Genomic DNA, 24,156 nt, shown 5'->3' on the forward strand with positions numbered 1-24,156 from the left:
AACTGGGAATCTATTTATCAGGTAATCTCATTTTCCCAGGTTTGTGTTTGAAAAACGTATCTGCTGATGATTATACCAATACTTCCCAGAGAAACTGTTCTACCATATAATTTATCCCTTTGTTACATTATTTTCCTCCCCCGTGACATTTGTTCTGATGTTTTCTTATGGAGAACCAATATAATTAACTCTTGCTTGTAGACTTCGGATTCTTAAATGTTTTGGCATCAGCTTAGGCATCAGCTACTTCAAAATGTAGCACATGATTGTCGTTGGGCCTATGTAAAAATTTGCAGGTAGAGAAAGTTTGTCTTTAGCACCTTTGTGCATCTCTGAGTCTTTTTTCAATGCACTTCTTTCCCCTCTCCTTTACCCACCACCTAGGTCTCTCATGCTGTCTTGTTGCTGACCAATGCTCCACCCATCTTTAGCATTCTACTAAGACTTTCCCTCTTCCAAAGTAACCTATATTCTGATATTGACATCCTCTTATCAAAACTCCCATTTCTACAAAGTAGCAAATGAAAAATAACATAAAAATCTGATTAAAATAATTAACACTAAGATATCAAAGAACAGAAACAATATCCTATAGTGAATAGAGTGCTTGCCTTCGAGTCAAGAAAATCTGGGTTCAAATCTGCCCTCTGATACATGATGTCTATTTGACTCTGGGAAAGTCACTTAACTATCCAATATCCCAGGCAACCCTCTAAGGCTCTAAGGTGAAGAAAAGAGGCTGATTTGCATTGGTAGAGGTAGTTCCTCCCTGAGAACTCCCTATAGCAATGACATGAAGAATGAAGGAGAAAGCAAAGCCTTAGAAAAGTGCTCCTGTTATGGGACCCTGGGGGTAGTGGCTGGAGACTAGGCCACAAAGCAAGGTTATTTTTGCAATGCAAGCTAGGAGAAGAATCTCCTACATGGAGCCAATGATTGCTTAGTGATCTTTATTAAGAATAAGAATTCAGTGGTTCTCAGATGTTGGCACTCTTAAACACGGTTCATGTTACCCCATTCTAATTATGGTTCAGAAGCTGCTTAATAACCCAAAGGGCCTTTAAATAATGGAATGCATTAGGGAAATATTTTCAAGGGACTTATGGGGGTGGGAGGAAGCTTCTTCCCTCTCATACTCCCCTAGATACCTCTCAACCCTAACGGTAGTCCTAAATCCAGCACCTAGTAGATGTGTGACCTTGGATGAGCCACTTAAAGGTCTTTACATCTTGGTTTTATCCTCTGTAAAATGGGAATGATATCAAAACACCTCAGTCTCAGGGTTTTGGTGAATATATCTATTATGACAAAATAGATTAACATATTTAATATATTAGAAACATACTATTTTATTATAATTATATAATATGCTATAATTATTGTTAGAGACAACTGGTGGGGGTAGGTGGGAGTGAAGGTTGCTTTGGTGGCCATCTAGTAATGGGACCTGAGAGCAGAAATGTCAAATGTGATTATTTTCCCTTATATAAGAGGATACTCATGCCCTCACTGGGTGAATTTAAAGATTTAAAGTAGTGCAAATCGCTGGCACTAGTGTACATATAAACTCTTTACCAAAGAAAAATACAGATGGTGAAATAAAAGGAAACACAATTGTTAGCAACACTGACAAGGCTTGATTTGTGGAATAATTAGAACCTTTATTTGTCTCATTAGCCGGGTATTTACCAAATTCACATCCCTGTCTATGTTCCGGATGTTTCTTTTTCTTTGAATAGCTCTTTGTTTCATAGAAGTTTTGCACTGGAAATTTTAAGAAATCCAAGGAAGAATCTCTAGAATATGGGTTTATGGAGAAAAGCCCCTAGCTAACCATCTTCCTGAAGCCTCTACCATGTTTCTCTCTAGGCCCTTCCAATGGGTTCATTTTCCATAGTAAACCTTTGAAGTCCTAGAATTATATCTAAAGTCAGAATTATGTGAGTCCACATTTTTACCTTATCTCCCACAATAAAAGAAAATTCTAGATAAATAGATTAAGTGTAATGTTTCTGTGAAATTATTATTTCTCAGGGAGCGAGCATTGAATACATCCCAGCCTGGGTCCCTTCAACTTACAGTTGGCAACCTGAAACCGGAAGCAACTTACACGTTCCGAGTTGTGGCCTATAATGAACGGGGACCAGGGGAGAGTTCTCAGCCTATTAAGGTGGCCACCCAGCCTGAATGTAAGTATGACAAGGGACTGGCAATGAAGAGCTGTTTTTCAAAAGCAATTTCTTTTTGTAGGATCCTTAAATTCCCCTTTAGGTGTGTCTTTAACATTAAAAAAGCTAGTAAAAAAAATTAAAAGCATATTTCAATGCTTATGCTCTGGTCTTGTGATTATACTCATTTAAATGAAGGTTCTATGAACACTATTAATAAAATTATTGCCTTCACTCAGATCATGGTTTCATGACCACATACACCTGCAGAAGAACCTGTTCCCAGTATATTCTCCTAAGATCTTATTCTTTATAAGTCAGCTTGTTTTGCTCCCTAAAATACTTCCTTTATGTGCTTGTTTTAACCACTGACCCTTTCCTATTATATAAAAAGGTAAGTTTCTGCATAAAATACTTTGAAATAGTACTTTTTTTGAGTATTTTTTGTCTTTGTATACCCAGGACCTAGCACATAGTAAGCGGTTCCTTGTTGATGCATAATAAATGTTTATTGAACAGATAAATTAATGAATCAATGAGATTGTTTATCAACAGTATATATAATTAATATGATCATACAGCAAACACTTGTCAGAGATTTCAGTCATTAGGCACTACAGTTTTTCATCCACCAAATGTTCACTTGAAAAAACAAAACAAAAAAAAAACTGTTTGAAGGAGCTAGGCTTTATTAAACCATCCATTCATCTAGAGTCTCTGTGTTCCATCCCTGTATTTAATTTAGATTAGCACGCAATCATTCTCCACAGATGTCTTCACTGAGTTATAATTTAATGCTGTACCCTCTTCTTTTACAGAGAGTCAATATTTGAAATGCCCATTTGAACAACATTTCCATTATTTTTTCTTTCCTCCCTCTGCACCCCGCCCTCAGTCATTTCAGTTATTTTGCAAAAACATAGTTGAAAATATTCTCCATTATTCTTTAGATGAGAAACTATGAGGAAAATTTATTAAATTTAATCCTAGGCAAATTTGTATTCATCTTTGGTCAGAAAATGACATCTGTGTAAATTCTCTTATTTCCTTTTTCACCTTGACCTGGACACTTAAAGCCTAGGTCACTGCAAGTTATATTAATCACCTGTCTCTATCAATTGACTCTGTTTTATTTTAATCATCTCTATACTGTTACTATTCCCAGTTGTCATATTTTTTTTGAAACTTGGTATACAAGCCACCTCAAATCAGTTTGGAAGATGGTAAGTTAAAAATAATTTAAAATAAATTATTAAGGAGTTAAAAATGACACTTGAAGATAAAGTCATTGGACCAAGTGACTACTTGATACTCCTTCCAAAAATTTAAGATAGGAATTCAAGATCACTTAGGTTAATGGTAAGATGTGGTGCAAACGGTGACGTTTGACCCTAATGACTTAGTGGGGTCTCCAGCCCACTTTTCATTTGACACAAACTCTAAATCCAATAAAATCAAACACATGGTATACAGAGGGGAAAAAATAAAGCTTTGTTTGAGAAAATAACACAGTAATGTTGGAAACCACTGAATTATGGAGGCATTGCCACAGGGTAATGTCTTCATAAGCAAAATAAAAATGTATGGAGTTGAAGCAATTCATGGGAAAATCTGACTTCCAAACACTCATTATCACTTTTTCCCAGTGAGTTAAAGCATGTGTATAGTTCATCTAAATACTTAATTCTGTTTGTGTAGACATAAACATAGTCTTATTGGGACTATATTTGGGGCAGGCACTCACATAGATAAGATTGGTAGATGCTTATCCAGCTTAGTGGAATATCTTGAATTACTTTCCAAATAACAAGAGTTTGATGAAAATCAATTTGAGTCAAAATATATGGTTTCTTTTCCTTCATATGCCTTGTGTTGCCTTGAGGGAATTCAGTGATGCCCTAGAAGGATGGCAAGGAAAATTCTACAAAGAGATGGTTTTGTCCCATTTGTCAAATTTTAAAACACAAATCTCTAACGGTATGTTCAATTTCAAAGTCACAGTCCCTGAGGATGAGTTCTATACTTAGCAAAGCACATTTGTTGCCCTGATATTTTTCTAACTTTCCCCAAGGCTGGCTGTTGGTGGCTGTAGAAAATTGCATCTAATTTCCATGTTTGTTTTTTTTTTAATGAAATATAACCAACCCAGAAGTTCCATTTTAAAACTAGCTAACTCCCTTCTCAACATCAGTGCTGTTAACTACTCAAGTAGTACTGCTGCTATTTGAAAGAGCTAGATTTAAAGGTAGGCTTTAAACCATCCATTCACCTTGAGTTTAGCTCATTGGCTTAGGGAAAAAAAAATCCTACTTGTGATACTATTTTATTTTTCTAACTTTCTAATCTGAAGTGTTAAGGCGGTGTTTTCCATTTTGATATTAACCAGTTACAGTGTATTATGACATATGAATAAGGAATGGGAACTGGGTGAGAAAACTGCTATCTTCTCCGCAACTTATAATTTTTGAGAGTCACCTATATCCATGAGAGGTTAAGTGACTTTTCCACTGTCACACGGCGAATAATATGTTAGAGACAAGTCTTGAACTCAGGTCTTCCAGGTGTTGAGACTGAATCTCTGTCCACTATTTTATGTTACCTATTTATAAGGAAAACATAATTGATTTTTTTCACTTTTATTAGTGTGATTTGAAGGATTTAATAGAAGAATAGTCAGATTTACCTATGCACTTGTTAAAATAAGCATATAGTCTTTTAAACAGAATTCTTTTTCTATGTCAAATTGATATTTGAGTGGCCCTCTAAAGTCAATGATAAATAGATTACTTCAATAATCTAGGGCTAAGTGATTTTTATCAGTTTGGGGGTATTTTCTGCCAACAGAGATAGAAACTCCTTTATAAATTAGTGATTTATTTTTCTAAGTATTACTTTAGCCAAAAACTTGATTGCTTGGTGGCCATGCTGGTCATGGGTTTCTCTGAATGTAGGTATGCTGGTGCTAAGACAATAAACATACATCCTAGGGCCCATCCTAGAAGCTTTGTAGGCCTAGCTAGAGTTTATAAGTCATTTGTATTTTTCTCAGGAACCCAGTCTCCTCCAAGCCATGATGAAGTATTGTGCTACTATAGTTGGGTAATATATGAGTTACCTAGTATTAGTGTACATTAATATTGAAACAGGTTAACAGTAGAAATCAATAATGTCATGATTAAATGCATCAAGTAGTTTTGTATGTGTTTTTAGTACTGTACTGTAATTTTGTGGGGGGAATACAAGAAAATTATAATAAATGATCCTGCCCTTTAAAAACTTTGAGATTTCTTTCACGGATAGATACATGCATTGATATATAAAACAGACAATATGAGCAAGACAGTAAGCAATAGGATGGAAACTATATGTGAAAACACAACAACAATAATAACAACAATAAAACCAATAATAAAGCATCTGGATTCACTAAGAGGATTCTTACCTATGAAGACAAAATACAAAGTCAAGTGGAGGACTTAATAATCATCCAATCAACATGCCTAAGCAAATTAACAAATAATTCTGGCCCCCAAATCTGATTTTAACAATCCATTCAGCAATCATGAAGAATTCATTAAAGACATACTATGTGCCAAGCACTGGTGATAGCTTCATCAACATTTAACTTAATAAGCATCACTTTATTCAGCCGTCATTTGTGGAGAGCTTACTGTATGATACAGTACAATGGTTGTCACTTACCTTTATGAACCTAATCATGGGTTCATCAGTAGTAATGGAGGAGAGCACTAGCATAGTCCAAGTGAAATTTTGGTTGCTTAAAGCAGGCTTCATTTTATTGTCTTCACTTGCATCTGGCTCTAGAACCATAGGACCCAGACTCCAAAAATTCCATCTCTGATGCTTATCATGTGTAGGACTTTGGGCAATTTATTTAATATGCAGTCTGAGTTTCCTCTACTTTAAAATGAAGTAGTTGGACTAAGGAATATTCAAGTTCTAAATCTATGGTTTTATCAGCCCATGGCCTGCTTGTGTTTTTTTGTTTTTCTTCCAATTCTGAAAATAAAATGTAGATCAGTTCCATATTAGAGATATTAAAGATACTTTGTATAAAATTAAATTATATATATAAATAAGTATATATATATACATATATATACATATACATACATATATATATATATATATATATATATATATATATATATATATATATATATACAGAGAGAGAGAGAGAGAGAGAGAGAGAGAGAGAGAGAGAGAATTGCCCTGGGAATGTTATCTACATTTTAGCTTTAGTAATAGCATGGTTTCATTGAATTCCCTCAGCTTAAAATTGTATGTAGTAAGCATTATGCCTCCTGGTGATTTAATTCTCTTTTGATGTGCAATTCACTTAGGTAATTCATTTCTAAAGCATTAAATACCCATGAGTTATTGCTGACAAAATTATTAGTATTATTATTGATTTGACTATAATATTTAGGAGACTATATACATGTATACACACATACATGTGTGTACATAAAATTTTTGTGTGTATATATTATGTGTGTATATATGTGTATATGTGTATGTATGTATCTGTGTACACAAAATTTTATAACTCCCCCAGTTCAATTGATACATAATTCTACACCTGAATTTTTTATTACAAACATTAAAATAAGTAAATCATAGCATTATGCATAATAATGGCTACGTATGAGTTATAGCTTGTCTTTGTTAACACAAAGTGACATATTAAAAGCATTTCATGGTTTAAAAACCCTTCCTATATTCTAAGGCTGTTCATACCACATAAAAAAAAATTGCCAAGGGGAGTTAAACATCCAAAGAATCCTGGCATTCTGTCCTTCCTATAAAGTGGTCTTTTTAGTGGAAACTCAAATGACTTATTCTTGGCCAAACTATAATAATTTAATGGTAAGGAGAAAATATTTTGCCATCGTTATTGCTTTCTCTGACCAAATGATCTTATCTTTTGGAATTGGGTCTCTTCTGTGTAGGTATTCAGTGTGTTCTTATACCACAGGTTTCTCAAATGTGCTGTACTTATTGTACACTGTAATTACACAGCTTTTCGACAAATTGAATTTCAAGATGTCTGTATTATTTGAAAATATCAACAGTATTATGCAATTCCATATTCTTAAGGAATAAAAAAAAAATGACGGGAAGCCTGTCTGAAATGCAAGTCAGTCAGCGACTGTTTCTAAAACTGCATACATTTTTCAGTAATCAGTTTAAGAGATCAACAGCCCAAGATCCAGCTTATGAAATAATCATCCAGAATAGAAAGGCTGGATTTATAGGAAGGTTTTTGTCCCCAGATTAAATCTTCCTTTTTGCTAAACCCTTACCCCTTCTTCTCTGCTTTTACTGTGTATAATTTCACCACTGTATTATCAGCCAGAATTTAAATCCCTGCCTGCTTAAGACTTGTCTAATCTTTTCATACCACATGTGGAGATTTGGTGAATTATTATTTTGGTTCTTTAAGATGCTGTTAGGGCAGTTTAATAGTATAGGATGTTAAAATGGGCCACATACTAGCTCGAAGGCTTGCTTTACTATAGGAAGGCTATTTGATGGACCACAACTCAATTATCTTCAAACCTTTTATAGTTAAAACATGTAAGTAATATTCCTACTCCATTATATTTGTTACACTAAAGGTATGAAAGCCAGCCTTAAGAATAGTGACTTTAGATGGTATTACACGGAAGGATTTCTGGGCTGTTTTTATTGTATTCATATTCACTCTCTTTCGCCACTCCATCCTCCTCCCTTCTCCCCTCCTCCCCTTCTCTTTCCACAATTGCCTATGTTATCTTAATGAAACTTTGATAGTAACATTGTCCTATCAAGGAACTATAAAACAACCAAATTTATAATTTCAAGGTAATTTCAGGAAACTAACCAGGCCAGACAACTCACACCAATACAGAAACTCAGTTGGTCCTAATGAATAGTGTAGGTCCTCTGCAATTAGTATTATTTTGTGCTATTATCCTGTAGTTGTCCCATAACATTAAGTGTATTAAAATGCCCAGTTTTCTGTATCTATGGCTTGTCTTTCCAACCAGTCTGTGAGCAAGTTGTGCACAGGAACTACGTAGTGCTTCAAAAAGTAACTGATATATATTCTGTGAGCTCTTATTGATTGATAAATTGTCTGATATGCGTGTGTAGTGTAGGAGTGTATCAGCTATGCTATAAGATGTTCAGTTCAATAATGAAAGAAGCTGCAACACCCCGAACTGTTTGTTATTACATTTATATATAGCACATTCATTGATAGATATATAGAAAAAGCTTTTATTAAGCACTTAATATATTTAAAACACTATTTCTGCCTTCAAGGAAGTTATATTCTAATGGAAGAGGAAAACAATAAAAGGAGGAAGGGAACCCAGAAGGAGGGTAGGGGTGAGTTTAATGTTGAGGTGTCCAGTAAGTAGTATAGAGGCAAGATAAGATGAAAGCTCACTTATTCAGAGCCCAGGGACCTAGAGGTGAAGTACAAGCTTTTAGTTAGGGGTAGGGGATGCACATGAGGGTGGTTGCTCAAACATAGGTAGCAGAGTAAACAGATGGAATGTTTTATGCATATATTATTTCATTCGAGTCTCACATCACACTGGGAAGTTTGTAGTTTATTATTATTAGTACCATTAATCATATAAGGAAACTGAGCTTGGGGAAGTTAATTTATATGTCCAAATTCATGCAACTATTAAGTGGCTTAACCGACCAGAATTTCCCAGTAGTGTAAATACAGTATTCACTTTAGCATCCAAGGCTATCCCCCTGAACTGGATGTCTTATGATTGATATCTCCCCACACACTTGCATAAATCATTCGGTGACACAGCCATGGTGGCTGATAGGAACCTGGTTTAGTAAGCCATAAGCTAAATTGTTAGCCATAAAGATGGCTCTCCAAAAATTCAAGGAAGCAAAACGAAGCATTCATGTGGCATCTGTTCTTACTATTAATAAATTTATAGTAGCCATAGGAACACTAATTTCTGTCCAGAGGCAGTATGGCTGAGTGGATACAGAGTAGACTTTGGAGGCAGAAAGACCAGGTTTCAGGATCTGCCTCTGTCACCTATTAGTTGCGTGACCCTGGGGAAGTCATTTAACTTCTCCAAGATGCCAACAACTCTCTAAAGCTAGGTGTCAATATGAATTGGCAGAGGGAATTCCCAGAATTGCATTCCAATCTGCAGTCCAAGACAATAAATAAAATCTGAAATACTTTACTAGACTGAGTTTATGAACATTTGCCCGCAAAGGGTCCCTTACATACTCTCTGGCCACAAGCTCCAAATCATGTCAACCAGGATGGAGTTCAACCTATGCTGCTGTCTCTCTGCGCTTTCTAGTTTCCCTTTATGAATTAAAATGTCAGCTCTTTGAGAGCAGGAATAATCTTGCCTGTCTTCTTATCCCCTTTGCTTAGCACAGTATAAGCTACTTATTAAGTCATTAAAATGTGTTTCCTATCCATCTGTCCTTGGAGTCATGGACCTAAAGATCTGGGTAACAACAGAAAGTTGAGACAGGGATTTGGATGTAAGGGACCCAAGTAGAAGCAGACAATAACACAATTTGAGGTCAGAAATAATTCTCAAGAGAGAGGTTTGGAAGAAGGAATTGTCCAATCTCCTTTAGGCTAGTGAAAGTCATTAAGTCATTATCATATTTACTTTCATAATCCAAAACTCTCTTAGGAAATAATTGTTTCTTAATTTGTGAATGAGGTTGAGGGAACCATATAAATAATTTATTCCTAGATATGGCTGATGGTGACACAATGAACCATTTGTAGAGTCAGAGGTATGATCTGTGTTAAAAGTCTTTACCTGAGTGGTTAGAGCAGTTACCCATGTTTAATCTATATTTTGACTTCATCAGGCAGGGTCATTCATATCATCCATTAAGGTCTCAAAGCCCTTGTTGATTCTACTAGCAAACAAAATATACACTTAATGAGAAAAAAAAGGCTCTAAAAAGTTTCATATTTTTCTCCTCAAAGATATTAAGTAGGTAAAAATTTGAATAGCAAAGATGGGTTATGGAGAATGTTAAATAAATGTGGTAGGTGTATTGAATTACAGCATTATGGACAGGCATTTATTGTGCTAAATCATCTTATTTATTTAATTTAATTGTTAGCATTTATACAGAATTATAAGCTTTTCCAGAGAACTTTATATATATTATATCATGATTTTCCCATCAGGAAAGTGGTATTACTATCCCCATTGTACAAGCGGGATACTGAGGGAGATGGGTTAAATGAAATGCCCAGAGTAATATGGCTAGTAAGTATCTGAGGCAGACTACATTCTGGTCTTCTTGATACCAGGCGCAACATTCTGTGCACTATAACACTTGTATGGCACAAAAATCTAGGTCTATCCTCCTCCAGCAAAAAATTAGGTAACTGAAAGTTCTGTGGACATCAGTTTGTCATGCCATGATTTGTGATGTTTGATTTCAACAAAGGAAGTGACATCCTGTGTGACTTTCTTGCTGGAAGAAACAGAAAAAAAGAGAGGACTAGATAATAATAGTGTTAGTTGGGTTTAATGTTTATTGGGTTACAAAATATATTTTTGACATAATTATTTTGCAGAAAAATTTTCACAGGGTTAAACAATAGGTTAAGTTTAATAAGATGAAATGCAATATGATAAAAGTAAAAGATTAAAAATCTGGAACATATGCAGATGAAGTATGTAGAGATATCAGTATGGCAAACTTTAAATATCGTCGCATATAAATCATTGGAAAGAACTGGAGGATGTTAGATCAAAGATGAAAGACTTAGGGCAAATACACTGAGGCGAGAAGTATCTTTCAACTCTAAGATTTAACTCTATTGATTCTGTAAAGAAACTTTGTTACTTTAAAGTTTGTAGGTTCCCATAAAGAAGCCTAATCATAACAAATCAATGTAGTGAAGTGAATAGAATAGCAAACTGAGAACCTAAAGACAAACATTCTTTGCTCTGTTTCACTGACAGCTAACTGTAAGATTTCATTTCTCTAGGCTTCATATGCAAAATGAACATTTTGAATTAATTAATGTCCAAGGTCCCTTCACATTCTAAAATTCTGTGGTCTTATAGAGCAAATGTTCTTAACCTAGAAGTCTATGAATTTTCCTTAATACTTTGCTAACAGTATTTCAGTATAATCTGTTTCTTCTGTAATCCATTATTCTGATAAAAGGTCCATAGGAATCATCAGGCTGTCAAAGGTGTCCATGATACAAAATAGTTTAAGAATTGCTATACAAAGAAATGTTTTCAGTCATATCTAACTCTACAGGGGATAGGAGGTGGAGGGGGAAGAAAATAAACTAAATGTGGCTTAAGAGTAAAGTAGGCAAAAGGATAATGTGGTACATTATCTTACATATGCAGAATCTATCTCATTTGTAGTAAATTTACTTCCATTGCAGCAAGGCTTTTCAAGCAGACAGAAGGGAGGGGACGGAAGGGAACTGGGAAGGGAGAGAAATAGAGGGAAAGGAAGAGGGAGGGAGAAAATATATTAGTTCATTAAGTTTTTTTCACATTATACAATAGATTTAAAATAATTGTATGTGTCTTATATCTCAAATTTATATTGTATTTTAAGGTTTGCAAATCATTTCATATGTTACTTCATTAAAACTTGAGAGTAAATTTTTGAAATTATATTTTTAATGTGTAATCCTATCTCTACTATGTAATTGCATTGTGGAAAAATTTGTATCAACCTCACTTAATGTCACTCACCTTGAAAATAGAGTCAAATGTAGTTATATAAATTATCTCACTATCACATGGATTATGCTAAATTGTGGTTCATATCCTGTTCCCTATGTACAGGGTGAAATATTATGCCTCTCTCACAGTTACCCTGAGAAGTTATAATAAAGGATATTTCCAATAAGGGTAACCCTCTTACCAAGGTTTAAACAAGGTTTCATTGTATTAATTAAATAACCATTAAGGAAACATCAAAAAAAAATCAAAGTGTCACATTCTGTGAAAACAGTTTTCTGTTGTTGATTAATCAGCACAATTTGGAAGAAAAGTGTTAAGTGTAAGATCAAGTCCCATATGGGAAAAAGAAAAATTTTGATCACAAGGCTTTTATATAGGTATTGTTGTACCAGAAGCGAGCGAGACACACCACAGAGTATAAGTTTTAAATGGAGAATTTATTAGCTGGCGGCCATCGGGGTACGGCACCACAAATCAATGGCAAATGTGTTGGGGTGATGGCTTGGTTTATATAGGATATGGGGGTACAGAGTAGGGGGGAAGAGGAACAAAGGTCCTGGCTGATCAAAAGATTCAGTCAGGTTATCGTACTAGTGGGATAATCTCATTTACATTCCTTGGTGGAGTCCCAGAGTCCCAGGGATATCTCCCAGGAAGGGTCTATCAAGTTATCTCTCAGTGGGATGGTCCTATCTATTGACATTCCAGGAAGGAACCAAGGAGTCTCAGGGATATCTGCTAGACAGGATCTGCCAGGTTATCTCTCAGTGGGGATGGTCCTATCTATTGACATTCCAGGAAGGAGTCACCGGATCCTAGGGGGCTCGTCAGTAGCTAGGGGTTACTCAGGGGTTCCTAATTTTCCTTGTATTACATTCCCCACTTTTTTTTTTTCATGGGAATTTCAAATCCTTGAAAAAAGGAACGACCTGATGGGGCATAGCAATAAAATTAGGAGGCCAACCAAAAACGCAAAGCAGGGGTGACAATAAAAGGAACGCTAGGTCGTTGGCCCCAGGGGAAGGCCAGACCTAGTTGGAAGACTCAAGGAGAGTCCAAGGAGCCTCCCCAGGTACTGCACTCCAGAAATTTAAAAAAATGGTATAAAACATCCCACATTTCCCAAAACATCCCACATTTCCCCCTTTTTGGTCAAAGGCAAACTGAAAGTTTCACCTAAAGATCAATTAAAGGTATGGAAAAAACTCTATTTTCCACAGGGTGAAGTTTTAAAATCCCTATCTAGGTGGAGTCAGGTTTTCCCTTTTCTGTATTTGGACATCCCCAGGGACGGGCAGGAATTGTAAACTAATTGTAAGTAAGCAGAGGGAACATAATAAAAGTTCAGGAAAAACAGTCTTGGGAACACAAGGACGCAGAAGGGAAAAAAGCAGGTCTTTGCTCAGGTTCTGGCTCCGGATCCCGCGAGAAAGCCGTCCGCATCCGGTGCTGTCCCTCTCAGACTCTTGGAACCACAGGGCGAGGTCTTCTGTAGGCCCAGATGTCCACTCCTCACAATGTTCATTTAAAGCAGTATTTTTAAAATCCCAGATGCCTGATTGTAGTTATCTGGTCCCTTGATAGTAAAAGAGAGTTCTGCTTCTCTGATTCAGATCTAGAAATTCTCAGACAATTTTAACTTACTATAACTTACAGATACTTTACAAAGGGAATATATTTTCACCTGTACCACTATCTTATACAGTTTTCTTGTATTAGCATCCAAATTTAAGATCTTATTACCAAAACACACTTAACAGCTCGAATTTCCAGAATTGATAAATTTTTTAGAGCCAATCATACACATCTGTACATAATTCTTAGGGGAATCGATCAATTGCCTTTTTTCAAAATTCGCTGTCCCTTCCTTTTATTAGACATTTATCACATTACATCTTTGCCTTATTTGCTTTGCCTAATCATTTTCCCCTTTCGGAGGATGTTATCCCTATATTATTTCAATGTCTTATTGGTCATGAACCTAAGTTAAAATTGTAAGCTATTCATACCTGTATCCTATTATAATAACTCAGAGATTTTTCAGTATTCATCTATCTATTACCTAACAGATTTAGCATAGTGCTTACAAAACTTCTTGATAATTTAAATTTGCTATGAAAGAAACGAGGGACTATGTCATATATCTTAACAGAAGGAAAGAACTTCCTTAGCTGTTTGATTCCAGGCAGGAGTCATATCTGATAGCCAATCTTATAGTCACCAGGTGCTGAAAGCAAGGCTTAGGTGTAACCAGGTGGGGACTTTCCTTTTCAGAAAGGAAATAGCAGAGTTGGGAAATAAAGTCAGGAAGATCCTACCTAGGCTGTGTCCAAGGTCGTCTTCACGACTGCTCCCAGGCAGACCCACCTAAAAAATTCTCAGCTTGTAACGCCTGGTGTGCCATTACCGGCTTCATGTGACCTAGTCCTGTAATCAGAGCTTAAGACAATATTAAATTGTAGTCCCATAAAATCTTAAATAGCAAATAAATATCCTTCAGATAAGACTGCCCAAATTTTATTGAGCTAACAATTATCAAATCAAGCTACATAACTTTTCCATCTTCTAAATACTTCCTCACACTCATCTCCAACTTACTTTGACCATCTGAAACTATCATTCTCGGGACAGGAGAGGCTTAGCTAACTCCCATTTGTCCCCAAACTTTCTTATCTGCCTTTCCTATTTTCCCTCAACCTTAATTCACCTTTCCAAATCTTTCAAACCTAGTACTAAGTCTTCTTTACATTTCAACCATAAGACAAAACAACTCATAAGTTAGTACTTTCATTGTCATAACTGTGTATACTGGAATCCCATTCCAGCTTCATAAACACACAAAGACACAAAAAAAGGGGATTTGTTTTTCGTGATAACTCATTCTAAAAGAAGGAACACTTATTAAAAGGATCTGCCATCTCATCTCCCCCTGAAGGTGGGTTCTTCTCCATCAGTTGGCAGACTTCACTAATTAACCTACTAGGCCAAACCCATCTCAGGTCTTAGTCTAATCTTACCAGTTTTTTTAAAAAGAAGCCAAGTTGGAGGCTTTTAGGCCCCTACCATCCTCTTATTGCTGCCCCTCTCCTTTCCTTCCCTTCTGACAGGTGGGCTAAGGTGAAATTCTTTTCTTCTTATCTAAACCAAGGGCAGGGAGGAGTAAGGAATTTAGACGGTCATTTGGAACCTCCTTACTCAAAAAAAAAAACTTGAATAAGACATTGAATGGGCGCTTCTATAGATAAGCATCAATTCTAATAATTCTAATAAGGATTTTTTTTTATCCAGATGTTAAAAGGCATGCTCGCTAAACTTTCCTGAACACAATTATTTAGAAGGTTTTAAAATGATAGACATCTTTTTCCTTAAAGCAAATTAACCCTTAAATGCTGGAATTCATTAACTAAGTTGGTGCCAAATGTCCTCACTCTCAAATATTGCACAGAATTCCTAGACATTACAAAGTTCCTTAATCAAAAAGTGTTATAATGGGAGGACACTTAATTTCTATAAATTACATACTCAATTAATTAGCCTTATCACAATAATAAGGTTTACCAGGACTTAAAGAGGCTTTTTTTCCATAATAATTCCTCTACACAGAAAACTCACACAAGATTGATAAGAATTCATGACTAGATGGTTTCAAAAGTTCTTGTTTCAGTTAATAACCTCAATTTCTTAATTAACTACGATTCTTAATCTAACAACATCCAGATTATAAGAGAAATTATTCTCTAACAGCACAGGTAATGCGATGTTAACCAATTTGTATATAATAACTAACTTAGAAATAAGTACACCACAAGCAATTATCATGTATCTAAAACTTGAAACAGATTCCAATTAATTACCAATCTAGTGATCATGACTGAGTTGGATAAGCAAATCAAATCTGATTCATAACCACTAGTGGTAACATTTTAATTTCTAAGGCCCAATACTCTCTGCATTATAAAAGATTACCACATTTTTCAATATTGCTGATACATCTGTTTGTCAAATTACACAATGTAGAAATGTACCAGTGCCCTAAACATAACTATGCATTTTAAAACTTGAAACAACCCTTTTATCAATTAGGTGAACACATTTCTAAATCTCCTTGCACAGAGAATCTTTCATATCATTATTTGAAACTATAACTTTAAATCACCAGATATATTCTCATAATAGAAAACTTTTTTCACACAGAAAGTCTGTTCTCACGGTTAAATATCAGTATTATTAATTATTTACTTGTTATAACCACATATAACAGTTCCAAATTTTATCACATCCCTTTAAAAACCCAATTCACATATCTCAAAATCAGATTAAAATTGCTATAATATCATTTCTTACCACACAATGGTCTTCTCAAATTTCACAATCTAAGAGAATTTTTGGGAACACAATGCAAGTTTAGAAATACAGAAACAATAATTTTCAGATGACATCTATTGCATTTCCAGATACAATATAGGAACTGTTGATCTTATTACTTCTGATATTATATATTAATGCATTAATATATAAACACATGTATCACATATATTAATACATTAACATCCCAAATACACTTTATTTAGCTATATATTCTTCAGCACCACTACCTCTGGCCCAGGTATAGGAACTTTTGCCTGGCCATGAATGAACTTATGAAAGAAAGAGAAACTTAATTTTGCACCCACTTTTTCCAAGCTTCATCTTATACAAAAATGCCTAAAAGGATTTTTTTTGAACTCCCAAGGAAGATAAGAGCAGGAAAAAATCCCTTTAGTTTTCTAAAGGGGCTCCTCCCTAGGTGGGGCCTGGCAGCCCCTTGAGGGCAAGGAGCCTACCCTTCCAAGCACTAACTAACCAGCCCTATTAGCTTCAGCTCTGATAACCTTTCAATGTGGAGGGTGGGGGAAGGGTGAGACCAGGAGCAGCACATGGCAGCCAAGAGGAGCACATGGACTCCTGACTAGACAGGTAATCTCAAGCTGCTACTCTACAACCCTCCTAAATTCCTTATACAGGTTTTCTATCTCTCTCTTTCACAAATTTTACTTTTTAAACTTTACCACAAAGACGGGCTACAAAGGTACTCAGGGGCACAGGACTGACTGTCAGTCTGTGAATTTCTATCCCTCTCCTCATTGCCTGGTGGGCAAGGGTGATTTAAGTTTTTCTCTACAGTTATCTCCTGCATTCTCTACTAATCTGATCTGGGGGGAGAAGAGTTTGATTTAACTGCTCTAACCTTTACTGCAGCCCTAGTGAAAAGATCTCAATGATTGTAATTCAAGTAAAACTTCACCCCCTTGCTCACTCCCAAAAAACCTCTTTTGTACTTGAATCTAAGGGAATCCGGGACTGAAACAAATGTGAGAGTCCCACTGAAGACTTTAACGGAGGTTTTAGCCAGAAGGCATTCATTGGGAGGAGATGTTTTTTAGCAAGAGTGAGCTCCTGGAATGACTTTACAATTTCAGGAGTTCTTTCTTCCCAAATTCAACTAACCAATTTCCAAACCTTTAACAATTTAAAAACCAGAATTTGCCAGATTTTAACCTATTCCCCGTAGTTCCACGCTGGCCAAACGGGAGCCACAAGGAAGGGAGTCTGTTTCCCTATTGACAGCCTGATATCTCTGGCTGCCTATGTTTCAGATTTTTTTTCTTTTTTTTTTTTCAACAAAACATAGACATTTCACAATTAACACAGACACGCGAACAGAGACGAACTCAAAACACAACAAAGTTCACGGTGTGGATCGAATTGAAGGCTAAGCAGGTCCCCTCAGAGGAAAGATTTCCTCCTCAAAGATACGACCCCCAATCTTTCTCACACCTCAACACAAAACAGAGAACCACACAGTGTGGGTGAAATCGAAGGCTAAACAAGTCCTCTCAGAGGAAAGATTTCCTCCTCAAGGATACGACCCCCAATCTCTCTCACACTCCAACACAAAACAGAGAACCACACAGTGTGGGTGAAATCGAAGGCTAAACAAGTCCTCTCAGAGGAAAGATTTCCTCCTTAAGGATACGACCCCCAATCTCTCTCACACTCCAACACAAAACAGAGAACCACACAGTGTGGGTGAAATCGAAGGCTAAACAAGTCCTCTCAGAGGAAAGATTTCCTCCTCAAGGATACGACCCCCAATCTCCCCACACCCAAAACACAAAACAGAAAACCAAATGGCATGAGCTGATTGAAGGCTAAACAAGTCCTCTCAGGGGAAAGATTTCCTCCTCAAGGATACGACCCCCAATCTTCCCATACCCCAGTAGGAAGGGTGGCGTCCCAGCTTCCTAGCTCTGTACCACAGCCTCGTCAGGGTTTAGCATGGTATCAGAGATCCAAATGGCTAGCCCCAAACCAGAAAAACCTTACCTCTAGAGGTCTACAAACCAGAATTCTCCGTAGGCCGAAAAGGGACAGGTCAGCAAAGAGCCCATTCTCCGAGACCATCACACCACATCAGAGTCCTAGGAAAAGAAATCCCCAGGAGCCGGCCCTCTGAAGTGAGAGAAGGTGGATCGGAGGCAGAGACTCCCTGTTGAGGTCCGGAATTCTGTGTGTGTCTCCAGGGCGGTAACACGAAATACCGCCTCATCTCGCTGGGGCCTCCAAAATGTTGTACCAGAAGCGAGCGAGACACACCATAGAGTATAAGTTTTAAGTGGAGAATTTATTAGCCGGCGGCCATCGGGGTACGGCACCACAAATCAATGGCAAATGTGTTGGGGTGATGGCTTGGTTTATATAGGATATGGGGGTACAGAGTAGGGGGGAAGAGGAACAAAGGTCCTGGCTGATCAAAAGATTCAGTCAGGTTATCGTACTAGTGGGATAATCTCATTTACATTCCTTGGTGGAGTCCCAGAGTCCCAGGGATATCTCCCAGGAAGGGTCTATCAAGTTATCTCTCAGTGGGATGGTCCTATCTATTGACATTCCAGGAAGGAACCAAGGAGTCTCAGGGATATCTGCTAGACAGGATCTGCCAGGTTATCTCTCAGTGGGGATGGTCCTATCTATTGACATTCCAGGAAGGAGTCACCGGATCCTAGGGGGCTCGTCAGTAGCTAGGGGTTACTCAGGGGTTCCTAATTTTCCTTGTATTACAGTATCAACGATTATACTGTGCCTGAAGGAGAAAGATTTTAAGGTGATGACACTCAATTTCTACTCCAAGACATATTTTGTTGTAATCAAAGTGTGTGTGTGTGTAAGTGTGTGTGTGTGTGTGTGTGTGTGTGTGTTACATCTGAGAAATAAAAACAGTAGCAATCAGAACTTGTGGGCAAAGTACAATTGTTACTGAAAGCTTAAGCAAATTTTGTTATCTCTATTTTTTCTTTATAGGTTCTCTTTAGAATAGTCATGCCAGTTTCAATTTTAATAATTTAGAAAGTGCAACCATGTGATAACATTCAGGAAAAGGTGACCTTATGGAGAGGAGGAGTAGATGGTGCCTTGTGCAGCAAAGTACTGGGAAAGTCCTTGATAAACAAAGTAATAACCCCTAATGCCTAACACTCCTTTTCTAAGAAAGAAATCTTTCATTTCATGATAACTGAGAGATGGCTTAAAATGTTGATTCTCCTTGAGGGGATTAAGACATTGATATCCATTTCTGTAGTGCAGAAGACACAGCTCTGGTAGAGTGGCAATGAAAATAGTTTTATCTGTACAGCATTTGTTTTTGCCTTTCACCTATAATCTTATTTAATCCTCAAACAACCCTAGAAATAAGAACAAGTATTATTGTCCCTATTTTACACAGAAGGAAACTGAGGCCTAGAGGCCAGAAATTATTATTCAATATCAGAGATCTAATAAGAGACAGATTAAGTCTCATAAACACTTCTTCCCAGGCTAGGGTTGGTTCCCCTAGAGTAACTTACCACTAGAAGAGTTAAGTGACTTGTCTTAAGTGACTGTGTTCAAAGTGACTTTGAACAAGTCAAATCACTTCCACTCCCATGCACCTCAGCTTCCTCATCTGAAAATAAGAAGGGAAGTGATCTCTAATATAACATATACCTCTAAAATTCTATTATTTAATGAATTAATCTATTCACATGAATGTGTTAATTATACATATCAGATTCTTTCCTGGGAGCATTTTTTTTAACTCATCCCACCGTCCTCCAGTGGGTAATTATGTCTCCTTATTTCTAGGCCCCAGTGAAATCTGCATGTCTGCCAAATCAGATTAAACCATTCACTATCAGCCTGTCATTCTATTCTTATACATGCTAAATATTCATTTATTTAAGACTTAGTTACCCAAAAGGAATCAAGATCCTCAGGCAACTACCCAAGACAGAAGCTTAGGGGCATTATTTATTATCAAGCAGTTGCTGTTTGGAGAGGCCTTCACAGATTAATATAATGAAGACCGCCATAGGAAAAATTCTATACTTTATGAAATGGTTATACCGTCCCTTGAGAGTGCCCAGGTTTGTAGTCAAGGCTCTTTTATGATAATAGCCATGACAAGTCTACTGGGTTTCCTAAGAGGCATTCTAACAGCCTAGCATTCATCGTTCAGTCAGTCAACATTATTACATCAGTCCTAAAGATCTGTCCTTTTTATCCTTCCTCCATTTTTCTAAGGTTCTTGGTCCTTAGAAACTTTACACTCACCTTTGACTTCCTGGATGGGAAACCCTTTCCTCTCTGTTCCCGCATGTTCCTCCACTGTATTTTTGGTCATCCCTGATTTGCCTAGTTTTTGCTACCTTTGTTCTTTCTGGGGACCTCAGTGATTTGTGTCCTTGTGTACCTATCTTGTTCCTGAACTTTCTCTCTATGTTTTGTTCACTATATTTAAAACATATTCACTTTCCTGTTGTTTAAATTGATTTTACCTTTAGGTGAACCGTTGCTCTTATGCTAACATTATAGCCTAGCCTCTCTGATCAACATGTGTAGCTGGGCTCATTGCCATTGTCCTTGAACCCTACCTACATTTCATCTACTCCCTCCAGAGCTTCCAAGAATGATGGCCTCTCTTCCTCTTTCAAAGCTAGTGCCATTCTTGGAATTGTCTGTTTCTTGTCAGAGGGATGCCTCTAATTCATGGTTTCTCTGAAAAGCTGAAGTAGTTGACAGGTTTAGAGCCACATGAATGAGAAAGTTCAGGCAGTCATATACCCATTTCCTCCAGTTCCTTATGACTCATCTCCTAGATACTCTCAGAAAATGAACTCTTATTATCTAATCATTGTGATTTTATCATAAAAAGGTTTTCATATGTATTTTAATAATCCTGACATGTCTTCACCAATGATTCAGAAGAAAGCCACCTCCTCACCAAAGACCGCAGTTACCAAACTCCAGATTTAAGATTTAATGGAGTGGGTTTTATAAGGCTCTTGCTTAAGGGTGATCTCTATACTCTGGTACATGGGGTTAATCCTACTTACAGGGGGATGCTTTTGTACTTTATGGGCCACAGAAGCTAAAAAGACTGGCAATAACAATAAACTAGATGAAGGTATGATAAAATTATTACTTTTAGCTTAGCCAGATGGGAAAAATAAGAGAGTTCATCAATATTTATCTTATTGAGGAGCACATTAAATGTTCATGTTGAATCCAGAGAGCAAGCAAAAGTATTCTATCAGAGTCAAGAGGCCAGAGAGACAGACTAGACATTGGAAGAATCAACTAAGGTAGGATGTCCTATTAACTACTATATGTTGTTGAGAAAGGGAGTGATAGAACATAATATTTAGGAGAGCTTCTGCAGGCTTTTGCAGTTAAGGTGGACTAGAGTGTGAGAGAAACCGAAGGTCAGGAGAAAATTAATTACCCTTACTTTGTAATAAGCAGCCAAGGCAAAGAGAGACTTCTGCCTCCTAAGGCCACATAGTAAGTAATAGGAAGGTTGAGATAAGGTTTTAATTTAACATTCACCTTTATAGCTTGCAAACTCAGACTGACTCCATTGATAACCTGTACCATGCCTACTAAAATAGATTATCACTGTTACTGATTATCATACAGACATTGCTTTATGCTCATATTTTCATGAGATCTTTGCCCTCGAGATGTGGCTCCTGTATTCAACTATATAATTGTCTCATATGATATGATATTCATAATTAAATATCTAGCCGAGAATTCTAATATTCATTAGTTCAATCAACATATAATCATTAATCATATGCAACAGGCCTACAATATACTTCCCTCTCACCTCTGCCTCTTTGACTCAATAGTTTGCTTCAACTCAAACACTTTCTCTTAAGTGAGGCTTTCCTTGCTCCACTTAGCCACTAAAGCCTCCCCATGAAAATGTCCAATTCTGTGTATGTATGTATGTACATATATACATCCAATTCTTTATATATAGGTTGTATATTATTTGTATATATGTTGTTTGTGCTGATAAATGGACTCTCATAGACTAGAACCAGGGTCTATCTCATCTTTGTCTTTATATTCCCCAGGGCCAAACAGTACCTGGAATACAGCAAGCACTTGGTAAATATGAGTTGGCTCGATGTTTCATGCAGAGCACTGTGTTAGGCGCTGAAAGATCAACAAATAAACAAAAAATAATCTCTTATCATCCAAGGCAAAAGCCTTTATGGGGTTTAGTTTGCATAGAGGACACTATTTAGGACAATGTCATGTAGGAGTCTGCTTGGAAAATTTCCAAAGAGTTATAGTGACTTCATATTCTTTAGAATCATTCCCTTTGATGGTATCACTATGGGGGTATCAGTTTAAGGTTTGGAGGAAGTATGTGAGCCATATTTTTCATAAAGATGACTTGTAAAGTGTGTGTATGGGTGTGTACGTGTGCATGCATGTGTATGTGCATGTGTGCATACATGTGTGTGTTGGGGTTAAGGGTAGCACTAAATAAAGAGATAGGAATAAAAATTCATAATAATAGTTTAAATATGTCTGATGTTATATGGTTGTAGAAGTCATAGAATTTCTACTTGAATACCTAGTTAAGGCACAGAAGTGACCCTGGATTCTCTGAGGAAGGCCTGGTCAATAGAATTCAAACCTTGGCAGGTCCTACTATGCATACATAGGAAAGCTTTGATTAGTCATTTATCTGAGGATCAACTTGACTGAGTGCATAGAGGTTCGTCACCTAAAGATCAACCACTAGTTGATATCGGAATCTATAGTTATATCTGTATCATCTACATCTATATCTATGTATCTATATATGTATGTTCATTTATATCTCTCTACATACACACATGTAATTCTCTCTGTGCACGTCTCTGTCTCTATCTTTCTTTGTCTGTTTCTGTCTGTGTCTCTATCTGTCTGTCTGTTTCTCTCTCTATTTCTCTCTCTCTCTCTCTCTCTCTCTCTCTCTCTCTCCAAAAGTCTTAGTGCAATTTTAATCATAAATAAGTGTGCATAACATTTAAACACTTCATATATGGGTATGAATAGAAGTTTGACCATACATCTATTATGTGATCTTGATTATCACTTATTTCTGAGCCTTAATTTCCTCATCTGTAATAGAAACATAGTAATATTGTGGTATCTACCTCAGCATTTTCTGAGGAAAAAATGAAACTGGTCTGTATTGTACTTTTCTGCTACTTACTCTTTGTAAACTTAAAAAAAGGTACACCTTTGTTTTTCAATTATATTGTTTTCTGAATATAAACCTCTCCTACCCCTGGACCTTCCCTTGTGACAAAAACTGAGAGGGAAAAAAAAGTTCAACAAAATCAACTAATATATTGACCAAATATGATAGCAGTCTGTCTATCTATGTATTTATCTATCTATTTATTTATCTGTCTATCTATCTATACACATATGTATATGTATATGGGCATGTATGTAAACATGTATATTTATACATGTGTGCATATATTTCAGCACCTCAAAGATGTGTGATTTCACTGTTGGAGACTCTCTCCTTCAAGGCAAATGAATATTTCTCTTCACCTTGAAATGAATTGCATGACATATGTACGTATGCACATATATAATGTATGCGCTTTGTTATTATTGTTCAGTCATTTCAGTAGTGTCCAACTCTTTGTGACCCCATTTGGAGTTTTCTTGGCAAAGATACTGGATTGGTTTTCTGTTTTCTTCACCAGCCCACTTTACAGATGAGGAAACTGAGGCAAACAGCGTTACATAGCTAGTAAGTGTCTAAGGCTGAATTGAGCTCAGGTCTTCCTGACTTTAGGCCCAGTGCTCTATCCGCTGTGTTACATAGCTGTGCCATATAAAATATATCTGTGTAC

General features: G+C 36.6%; 1 protein-coding gene across 1 annotated transcript in view; it reads left to right on the top strand.

The window, feature by feature from the left end:
• DCC (DCC netrin 1 receptor) overlaps positions 1-24,156 on the top strand; it is a 1,016,863-nt gene that overhangs the window by 573,296 nt on the left and 419,411 nt on the right. Inside the window, exon 10 of the mRNA XM_036763165.1 lies at positions 2,035-2,189. Within this exon, the coding sequence (XP_036619060.1) occupies positions 2,035-2,189 (155 nt within the window). The remainder of the gene's footprint in view (positions 1-2,034; positions 2,190-24,156) is intronic.

The sequence above is a fragment of the Trichosurus vulpecula genome, chromosome 1 (genome assembly GCF_011100635.1).
Source record: "Trichosurus vulpecula isolate mTriVul1 chromosome 1, mTriVul1.pri, whole genome shotgun sequence".
Lineage (NCBI taxonomy): Eukaryota > Metazoa > Chordata > Mammalia > Diprotodontia > Phalangeridae > Trichosurus > Trichosurus vulpecula.